This window comes from Chrysochloris asiatica, unplaced genomic scaffold, assembly GCF_000296735.1.
Source record: "Chrysochloris asiatica unplaced genomic scaffold, ChrAsi1.0 scaffold00157, whole genome shotgun sequence".
Classification (NCBI taxonomy): Eukaryota; Metazoa; Chordata; class Mammalia; order Afrosoricida; family Chrysochloridae; genus Chrysochloris; species Chrysochloris asiatica.
In genome coordinates this window covers 7,853,382-7,864,785 of record NW_006408675.1, presented here as the reverse complement: position 1 = coordinate 7,864,785, position 11,404 = coordinate 7,853,382, and the positions used below count along the sequence as shown (strand labels likewise).

Genomic DNA, 11,404 nt, shown 5'->3' with positions numbered 1-11,404 from the left:
AGAATTTTTTTGGCATGCATTTTATTAGAAATTCAATTTTTTTAAATGCAATTTTTGTCAGGAGATTTCTTTATAAAGTATCTTTCCCAACTGTGTATTTATATATGTAAATAAAACTTTTGTTTACAAGGCAGATGTTAGAATTTCATGTTTTTCTGTTGCTACAGGTGATCTCTTTAACCAGCTCATGAGAGATGATCCTTCAACTGTAAATGGTGCAGAAAATTTAATGTTGGGAGAAATGTTGACTTTACCACAGAATTTTGGGTAAGAACAATATGCGCCTATAAGAAATGCAGCAGACCTTAAAGTCAGTACATATCATGTTTCAATAAATAACTATGGAATGGGCAAATGATCATGACACATTTAATTGGTAAAGTTTTAAAAAAATTATGGTATATGATTTTGGGTTTCTTTAAAATATATGTACTCATTGTTCATAGACATGATTGGACTCCAAAGACTGCTTTTATATAAAAACTGGCATTGTGTGAAAATTGTTGTTATAAGAAAATGGAGGATGACCGCATCAGATTACACAATGGAGGGTAACTGTGCCATTACAAATTGCCAAACCACTGAATATCAAGGCCCAACCAAGTTAGCACTTAACCTTAACCATCACAGCCAGCGTTACTCTTTCCTGTCACTTTGGATTTGTTATTGCCAGGTGTATGTCACTAATACACAAGATATATTGTAGATTATTTTTGTTGCTATAAATGCAAAATGTTGAATAATGAGATAGTCAGTAAATGAGTAGGTGTACAAGAGAGCTGCAAAAAGTTAATGGAAAAATTCCATTGCGTTTTAATTCCATTTTTCATTAACTTTGTGAAGCCATCATATATATATATATATATATATAATCAAAATGTTAATAACAAGTTCCCAAAATGTTTAAAATTTAACTTTCTTTTTTAAATCCTTCTACATTTTTAATGGCCAAATATATTTTATGGCCATGTATTCCTCTTGTTTTAACTGCATTGATCTAAATCTTTTTTCAGAAGTAGCTATTACATTCAGCCTCATTTTCTCCCAATATAAGTTACCAGATTTGTTAGCTGTTGGAGCCCTTACACTTCTTAGCTGGCCTCTTACTCTAGATTGTTGATGAGTCACAAACCCCTGGCCTAACGTTTTACTAAAAGAATTTGAGAGAAAAGAGGATTTTCAGGTGTGTTTTTTGTTTTTTTTAAATCATATTCATGATAAAAAAATACGAAAATATAAAGTAAAGCCTCTGGTCATTATTTTTATGTGGATAGCTTTGTAAAATAAATAATAAAAATGTCCTATTACTATAAAGAGCAGAAACTAAAGTCTCTAGATTTAAGACATATGTTATTTCTAAAATGAAAAGTTGACTTTTTTTGGCCTTTTTCGATATAAATCTTAAGACTCTTACCACGAGTCTGATTTCAGAGTAGTGTATTTAGGAAAACAGGCCGTTTATGTACTAGTTGATGGCAAAGATATTTAGATTAAGTCAGTGTTTTCAGTTGCATTAAATAGTGATTAGCAGCCTAATATAAAGAAATGTTGAAACAATATTTTACCTACTCTCTGTCCCTTAATACATTTTTCTCCGTGTGAACTTCTCATTATTGCTCAAATTATATTTTTCATTGTTTCTGAAAATGTGCCAAAAATTGTGAATGAATTTTTACCTAAAAATTTACTTTATTTACAGAAATATATTTTTGGGTGAAACCTTTTCCAGCTATATCAGCGTTCATAATGATAGCAGTCAAGTTGTAAAAGATATATTGGTAAAAGTAAGTAACATACTTGTTTGGGATAGACTTTTTTAAACAAAAAGCTTAACATTTCTTTCCTATTATTATGTTATTGAAAATTTATTAAAATGCCTGGTTGATCATAGATTTGTAAATTATAATTAATAAGTATTAATTGAACAACTAAATGTATGAGACACTATTGTTTTTTGTTGTTGTTATGTGCCGTGGAGTTGGTTCCAACTCATAGCGACCCTGTACAGGGTTTCCAAGGCTGTAAATCTTTACGGGAGCAGAAAGCCTCATCTTTCTCCTGCAGAACAGCTGGTAGTTTCGAACTGCTAACCTTGTGGTTCGCAGCCCGATTCATAACCACTACACTACCAGAGCTCCTTATAAGACACAATACTAGGTATATAAATACATTTCTTATCCTCAAAGTTTGCCATAATTAGAGTGAAAAAATTTACTAGTCAAAAGCAAGTAATAATGTTAAGTTTTTATTAATATATGTGATTAACTTAGAAACCTTGAAAGAGGAGGAACGCTCACTGTGGATTGTATCAGTCAGGAAGGCTTACTGGAGAGGAGAAAACATAAAATGATCTTGAACAAAATATGAAATTTAGAGAAAGAGATATGATAGTCCAAGGCAGAGACATGGATGCATAGCATGTTCACTTAATACTAAATACAAGAACTTATTTGATAATAGAAGGTCAGGTTGTAGAGATGTGTAATAGCTAAACAGTGGAGTATCTTAAGTGAATGACAGGCTGTGGTTTCAGCCTTTAAAAAAAAAAACCATCAATGGACAATATCTTTTGAACAGAGGTATTTGCATTTTGGTTAGGAAGACTTATATGAGAACATTGCATAGGATGGTTTATAAGAAAGAGGGACTAGTTAAAAGACTTGAAATAGTTTGCAAGTTTCAAGAAGATAATCACAGTTTTAGAATGGAAACATATCTCAGGAAGCATATATTCCAAATTTTATATATCTGTCCTGACTTCCAGATTATTAGATGCAAATTTTTGCATGTGTGCACATGTTGTTGTTGTCAGGTGCCATCGAGTCGGAATCGACTCATAGCAACCCCATGCACAGCAGAACAAAACAATGTCCGATCCTGGGCCAACCTCACTACCGCTGCCACACTTGACGCCATCAATGATGCCACCTGGCCAGTCCATCTCGTTAGAGGTCTTCCTCTTTTTCTCTGACCCTCCACCTTACCCAGCATGACATCCTTTTCTAGTTACTGTTTCCTCCGGACAATATATCCAAAGTATGAGAGACGAAGCTTAGCCATCCTGGCCTCCAAGGAGCACTCTGGCTGTACTTCTTCCAAAACAGATCTATTGGTTCTTTTGGCAGTCCATGGCATTTTCAATATTCTCCTCCAACACCACTTCTCAAAGGCATCAATTCTTCTACGATCTTCCTTATTCACTGTCCAGCTTTCACATCCATATGAGGCTATTGAAAACACAGTGTGCATATATGTTTATTATATTAGAAATGTTTTGCTTTCACTAGTTCCAAATATAAAGTTAGCAGACCTAACCAGTTGCTATCAACTCGATTCCAGTTCATGTTGTTGTTGTTGATAGTGCCATCAAGTCTATTCCAACTCATTTGTTATTGTTCTTAGGTGCCATCAAGTCGGTACCAACTCACAGCGACCCTGTGTACCACAGAAGAAACACTGCCTGGACCTGGCACAATTGTTGCCAACCTTGAGCCCATTGATGCTGTCACTTTGCCAGTCTATCTCGCTGGGGGTCTTCTTCTTTATCTCTTGACCCTCCACCTTACCAAGCATGGTATCTTTCTTCAGTGACTGGTCCCTCCTGGGATGTGTCCAAAGTATGAGAGACAAAGTCTGGCCATACTGGCCTCCAAGGAGCACTCTGGCTGCATGTCTTCCAACAGCATATCTTAAATGCATTGATTGTTCTATAATTTTACTAATTCACTCTCCAATATTTGCATGTATATGAGATTATAGAAAATATGCTTACAGCAGCAGTTTCTGTATTACCTTTAGTGAAACTTAACTTGCATGGGATAGCAAAGGTATTGTCCAGTGATTTCCGCATTTCGTTGGGCCACTTCTCTTTGTAATGGGCATATATGTGGATGTCTTCCAATCAGTTGGACAGATAGTTGTCTTCCAAATTTCTTGGCATAGATGCGTGAGTGCCTCCAGTGCTGCCTCACTTTGTTGAAAGATTTGTTTGTATTCCAACAATATGCCTTGTTCTTTGCCAATTCTGTCAATACACCTTAGACTTCTTCCTTTAGTATCATTGGCTCTTGATCATGTGCTACCTCTTGAAATGGTTGAATGTCAACCATTTCCTTTTGGTACAGTGACTCTGTGAATTCTGTCTATCTTCTTTTGATGCTTTCTGCATCGTTCAATAATTTGCCCAGAGAATCCTTCAATAACGAAACCTGAGTCTTGAATGTTTTCTTCAGTTCCCCCAGCTTGAGAAATGCTGAGTGTGTTCTTCCTTTTTGGTTTTCTGATTCCAGATCTTTGCACATTTTGTTGTAATATTTGGCTTCAGCTTCTTGAGCTAATCTTTGAAATTTTCTGTTCAGCTCTTGTACCTCCTCATTTCTTCCATTTGCTTTAGCATCTCTATGCTGGAGAACAAGTTTCAGTGTTTCTTCTGACATCCGTTTTGTGATCTTTTCCCTTTTTCTTGTCTTCTTAATGACTTTTTGCTTTCTTTATATATGATGTTCTTGATGTCATTCCACAGCTCTTCTAGTCTTCAGTCTTTAGTGTTTAATGTATCAAATCTGTTCTTCAGATGATCTCTAAATTCAGGTGGGATATATTAAAGGTCATATTTTCGTTCTCGTGTACTTGTCATTTTCTTCAGCTTCAGTTTGAATTTGCATATGAGTAATTGATGGTCTGTTCCACAGTCTGCCCCTGGCCTTGTTTTGACTGATGATATGGAGCTTTTCCATCGTCTTTTTCTGCAGATATAGTCATTTTGATTTCTATGTATTCCTTTTGGTGATGTCCATGTGTATAATTGTCTCTTATGCTGGCTAAAGATGGTATTTGAAATGAACAAATGATTGGTTTTGCAGAATTCTGTCATGCATTCTCCAGCATCATTTCTGTCACTTTAAGACCATATTTTCCAACTACTGATCCTTCCTCTTTACTCCCAACCTTTGCATTCTAATCACCAGTAATGATTAATACATCTTGATTGCATGTTTGATCAATTCTATTTCATCCTTACTGTCTTTAGTGTTTGGTATGTAAATTTGAATAATAGTGGTATTAACTGGGCTTCCCTGTAGGTGCATGGATATTATCCTATCACGGACAGCGTTGTACCTCATGACTGATCTGGATATGTTCTTATTGACAATGAATGCAACACCATTCCTTTTCAATTTGTCATTCCCAGCATAGTAAACCATGTGGTCATCAGATTCAAAATGGCCAATACCAGTCCATTTCAGCTCATTAATGCCTAAAATAGGGATATTTATGCATTCCATTTCATTTTTGATAATTTCATACTTTGCACAGTCCATGTTCCAATTATTAATGGATATTTACAGCTGTTTCTTTTCATTTTGAGTTGTGTCGCATCAGCAAATGAAGGTCCCACGGGCTTTACTCCATTTGCATCATCAAGGTCACCTCTACTTTGAGGAGGCAGCTCTTCCCCAGTTGCATTTTGAGTGCCTTCCAACCTGAAGGGCTCATTTTACTGTACTGTATCTGACAGTGTTTCTCTGCTATTCATAAGGTTTTCAGTGACCAAATATTTGGAAGTAGTTCGTTACTCCTTCTTCTAGTCTGTCTCCTGGAAGCTCATCTGAAACATGTCCACCATGAGTGACCCTGCTGGTATTTAAAATACCGGTGGCATAGCCCTCAGAATCACAGCAACTCACAAGCCACCACAGTAAGACAAACTGACAAGACAAGTGGTGGATTCCATTTTGAGTTCTCCCTTTTCCTAGTTTACTTTATGTGTGAGGGTGGGAGGTAATGTATAGACCATTGCCATGTTTCCAAGTGTTACAGCTAATATAGAAAGGTTTATGCAGAGAACTGTGCTTCCCTTTCGTCCTTAATTCCACATTCCTATTCCCCTGTGCATCCTACCCATATATTCCCATACCCTATAAATTAACCAATCTCATTTGAGTTTTTCTCGTCACTTTCTTTTAAGGCTGATCTACAGACAAGTTCTCAACGTTTAAATCTTTCAGCCTCCAATGCTGCAGTGGCTGAACTTAAACCTGACTGTTGTATTGATGACGTCATACACCATGAAGTAAAGGAAATTGGGACACACATGTAAGGATTAATTTTGCTATTTCTCAAAGGCTTTTACTTGTAATATTGTTAAGTGATGTCAAGTTGGTTGCAACTCATAGTGACCTTGTCTACACTAGGTTGAAACACTGCCCAGTTCTCTCCCATCCTCAGTCATTACTGAGCCTATTGTTATTGCAGCCTCTGTTTCAGTCTATCTCACTGAAGGTATTCCTCTTATGTGCTGGTGTTCTACTTTGCCAAGCAGAGTGTTCTTCTCTAGGGACTGGTTCTGCTTGATAGCATGTCCAAAGTACATGAGAGAAAGTCTCTCCATCCTTGCATTCTGGCTGTATTTTTCCTAGACAGATTGTTTTCATTAATTATTATGATATTCCGTGGTATTTTCAACATTCTTTGCCACCACCATAGTTCAAAGACATCAGTTCTTCAGTTTTTCTTATTCATAGTCCAACTTTTGCGTGTATATATTGTTACTGTTAAAATGCCCTCAAGTTGATTCTGTCTCAGTGACCCTGTATAGGGTTTCTAAGGCTTTATAAAGTCTGACTACCTATTTCAAAAAAGAACGTTATGTTCCATGCTTACATCCTTTCTAAACAAAAAAAACATTAAATAATAGTTCTTGGTTTTGTTTTTCGTTTTGTTTTTCGGAAAAGATTTCATTTATCCTTATTTATTTTTAGTTTCCTATTTACATCTACAGAGTCCTGGTGTGATGCTGTGGGATAAAGCACTGGACCACAGGGTCAGTGGTTCAAATTCACCAGCCACCTCTTGTAAACCCTATACAAGTCTCTGTGAGTCAAAACCGAGTCGACAGCACTTAACAACTATAATTTACATCTGCAAAAACAGCGCTTTGCCTAAAAGTATATCTTTTATTTTTGAAATGCTAACCCATGTTCATAGTATTCAGTTTTAAATCACATTGATTTGTTCTGTACAAAAATATGTATATACACTCTGTGTTGAGAAATCAGAAATATAGCACCAAAATAAAACAAGCAATGAAAAGTATTTAAAAGAACAGGAGTTCTTTTTCTGTATTGAATGTGAATGCTCTAGTTTTCTTTACACCTCTCTGCTGTAACTTTAAACTTTCTGTCTCTCTCATCACCTTCACATTCACTGTATTCACAATTCACAAAGTCTTTTCAGTTCTTAAATAGCTTTCATTTATCCATTCTTTCCATGTTCATTTTCATTTTGCTTCTCCTCTTTGTACCCATTAAAATATATAATTGTTTTTAAGTGCTGTCGAATTGGTTCTGATTCATAGCAACCCTATTTAGGGTTTCCGAGAAGCAGCTGCTGAGTTTGAACTGCTGACCTTGTGGTTACCTGTCCAGTGCTTATCCTATGGCACCACAGCAGGACTCCAGCACTATAGTAGTAGTTGTTTTTAAGTGCCATTAAATCAGTACCGATTCATCATGACCTTATGCACAGCAGAACAAAACAATGCCCGGTCCTATCCCAACCTCACTATCATTGCTACACTGGAGCCTGCTGCTGCTGCCACAGTACCAATCCATCTCATTGGGAGTCTTCCCTTTTTTCATTGACCCTCCACTTTACCAAGCATGATGTCCTTCTCCAGGGACTGGTCCTTCTTGATAATGTGTCAGAAGTACGATGGACCAAGTCTGGCCATCCTGGTTTCTAAGGGGCATTCTGGGTATACTTCCCCTAACACAGATTTGTTTGTTCCTTTTGCAGTCTGTGGTACTTTTAATATTCTTCAACATCGTAACTGAAATGCTTTAGTTCTTCTACAGTTGTCTTTAGTTATTCACATGCGTATGAGGTTTTTGAAAATACCATGGCTTGGGTCAGGTGCATCTTAGTCCTCAGGCTGACATCTTTGCTCTTTCTGCTAACTCCAAGAAACTGACCATCTGCCCCTTGAGATAAAGATGAGGCTGTCTACTCCTGTTAAGATTTATATTGTCAAAAACCCTAAGGAGCAGTTATATTGTCTTGTATGGTCGCTGTGAATCAAAATTGACTTAATGGAAATGGGTATTGAAGGATTGTTTGCCAAACTCCTTATAACTCCTAACAATACAAAGAGAGCCAGTTTCTTTAAACCTTCGTTAACCCTGATGGTTTTATGTTGATACTGTCACGAGATGGATCGGCCAGGTGGCATCATTGATGGTGTCAAGTGTGGCAGCGGTAGTGAGGTTGGCCCAGGATCGGACGTTGTTTCGTTCTGCTGTGCATGGGGTTGCTATGAGTCGGTTCCGACTCGATGGCACCTAACAACAACAGCAACAACCCTGATGGCCAGCACTCATGTGTCAGTTTGTCGTCCTGTAGTAGTTAGTGTACTGTTGTGAGGCTGAAAGCTGTACCACCGGTATTTTAAATATTGGCAGGGTCACCCATGCTGGACAGGTTTCAGTGCAGCTTCTAGATTAAGACAGACTACAAAGAAGGTGAGGTAGGCCACTTCTGAGTGGTTAGGTGCTGAGATATTTATGAATAGCAGCTGAACAGGTGAACTTCTGTGTCTGGCACTATAGTATGAGAACTGGAATGCAACTGCTAGATCAGCACTTCAAACCCACAGTGACAATAGCAGCTGAACATTGTCAGTTATAGTGCCAGAAGATGAGCCCTTCCAATTGGAAGGCTCTCAAAATATGACTGGAGAAAAGCTGCGTCCTTCAAGTTGACATTAATGACGTGGATGAAGTAACTTTTCAGGGCCTTCATATGCTGGCATAGTGCAACTCAAAATGAGAAGAAACAGCTGCAAACATCCATTACTAATTGGAATGTAGAATGTACAAAATATGAATCTTGGGAAATTGGAAGCTAATTTTAAAATGAAATGGAATACGTAAAGATCAGTATCTTAGGCATTAGTAATCTGAAATGAGTTGATTTGGGCCATTTTGAATCACATAATCAAGGTTTACTGTGCCAGGAAGCTTACAATCAAGAATGGTGTGGTATTCATGGTTAAAAAGAACAAATCAAGATCTGTCTTGAAGTACAATGCTATCTGTGATAGGATAATATCCATATGCCTATAAGGAAGAAGAGTTAATACCACTATTGTTCAAATTTTTACACTAACCACTTAAGCAGTGATGATAAAATTGAAGAATGCTACCAACTTCTTTTGTCTCAAATTGATCAAACATGCAATCAAGATATGTGGAAAATTACTTGTGATTGGAATGCAAAGATTGGAAACAAAGAGGAAGCATCCATAGTTGAAAAATGAGGCCTTGGTGATACAAAATGTGGTGTAGATACATGATAAAATTTTACATGACCAACAACTTACTCATTATAAGTGCCTGTTTTAAACACACAGGAATCAAATTGACTACATCTATGTGCGCTGTGTGATTATGTGCCAGACTGCAAAGCCATTTGTACTGCAAGGTCAGATCCATATTGTGCCCATTCCAAAGAGAGATGACCCAGTGGAATATGGAAATTATCAAACAATGTCGTCAATACCACATGGAAGTAAAATTTTACTAAAGATATTTCAAAGAACATCTATAGGAAACTGCTAGAAATTCAAGCTGAATTTAGAAGAGAACATGGAACTAGGGATATCATTGCTGACGTCAGATGGATCTTGGCTGAAAGCAGAGAATACCAGAATGATGCTTACTTGTACTTTATTGGCAATGCAAAGACCTTTACCTGTGTTAATCATACCAAACTATGGATAATATTGTGAAGAATAGGTGTTCTATAACACTTAATTGTGCTCTTGAGGATCCATGGATAATTTGTGATATGCAGATGATACAACCTTGTTGCTGGAAGTGAAGAGGACTTGAAATACTGCTGAAGATCAAAGCCTGTAGCCTTCTAATTTATATTGCATCTCAATGTAAAGAAAACAAAAATGCTCACAACTGGACCAATAAATAATATCATGATAAATAGAGAAAAGATTGACATTGTCAAAGACTTCAGTTTGCTTGGATCAGTAATCAATGCTCATGAAAGAAGTAGTCGAGAAATCATATGGCGCGTTAGGCATAAGTATTAAAGAGCGAAGAAATCAGTTGGAGGATTATGATGAGTCTGACCTAAGTCATGATGTAGTTTCAGTTGCTTCATATACATGTGAAAGTTGGACTATGAGTAAGGAGCACTGTGGAAGTATTGGTGCATTTGAATTATGGCCTGCCAGAAGAACAAACAAATCTGTCTTGGAAGAAGTATAGCCAAAATGTTTCTTAGAAGTGATGATGGTGAGACTTCATCTCTTACTTTGGATGTATTTTCAGGAGGTACTAGTCTCTGGGAAAGAACATCCTGCTTGATAAAATTAGAGTGTCAGCAGAAAATGGAAGGACCCCGCCCCCCCCAACAATATGAATTTACAGTGACAGCAACTATGGGCTGAAACAACAACAGTTGTAAATATGGCACAGGACTGGGCAATGTTTATTTCATTTGTGCTTGAGGTGAATTGTTGTTATGAGTTGAATTGACACAGTGGCACTTAACTACAGTAATAACCCTGATGTTTCTCCAGAGAAGAACAACTTAGATATACCTAAAGAAATTGAGAAATTTGGCTCACAAAACTGGTCAGTATGGAAAGTCTTAAACTGGTAGGGAAGTTTGACAGGTTGGAAATTAAAGCAAGACTTGGTGCTTGTAGTCTTAAGTCTTATATAACTGGATGACTGAATGCCAGGCTGTTACTCAACAGGATTTTAGTGTTAATCTTGATGCATAATTTCCTCTCCAGAAAACCTCAATTTTTGCTCTTTTTTGTTGTTGTTTATTTCTTTTTTTCACAATGTATAGTTCTGTTTTACATTCTTTTTTTTTTTCTTTTAATGTTTCATTGTGAATTATATGGTAGTTTACATGAGAGAACATTAGCCTTACATTCATTTCATCGTATCGTATATCGTTCATTGCAATGGTTAGAGTCCCCTCCATGCATCATAGCCAACAAAGGACATATCCTGCAAGCCTGCCCCATGGTTGTCAGTACACAGCCCCACTCCTTCTCTTGAATCTAGAGTCCCCAGCTGCTCCATCTCTCCATGTCAACATCGCTGTCTCGAACTCTGGCATCACTGATTTCTGGGTAGAGTCCCACACTTTGCTCTTCTCCCTTGATGGTCCCATGGACCTCTGCTCCTAGACTGCAAAGTCAACCATTCCCCTCTTTTTGCTTCAAAACATCTGCCCTTATAATTCCAACCCTCACAGTCAGTCCTGATAGCAGTTATTCACTATTGTGCCGCATGAGTGCTATCCCCATCTCCCTTCATCAGCCCTGCCCAGACAGTTTGGATACTACTCACTGGAGATTCCACCTTCCTCC

General features: G+C 37.3%; 1 protein-coding gene across 3 annotated transcripts in view; it reads left to right on the top strand.

The window, feature by feature from the left end:
* Nucleotides 1-11,404, top strand: part of TRAPPC13 (trafficking protein particle complex 13) — a 61,577-nt gene that overhangs the window by 23,926 nt on the left and 26,247 nt on the right. For all 3 annotated transcript variants that reach the window (XM_006870985.1, XM_006870987.1, XM_006870986.1), the window contains 3 exons: nt 168-267; nt 1,700-1,784; nt 5,969-6,096. In XM_006870985.1, coding sequence (XP_006871047.1) covers nt 168-267; nt 1,700-1,784; nt 5,969-6,096 — 313 coding nt within the window. The remainder of the gene's footprint in view (nt 1-167; nt 268-1,699; nt 1,785-5,968; nt 6,097-11,404) is intronic.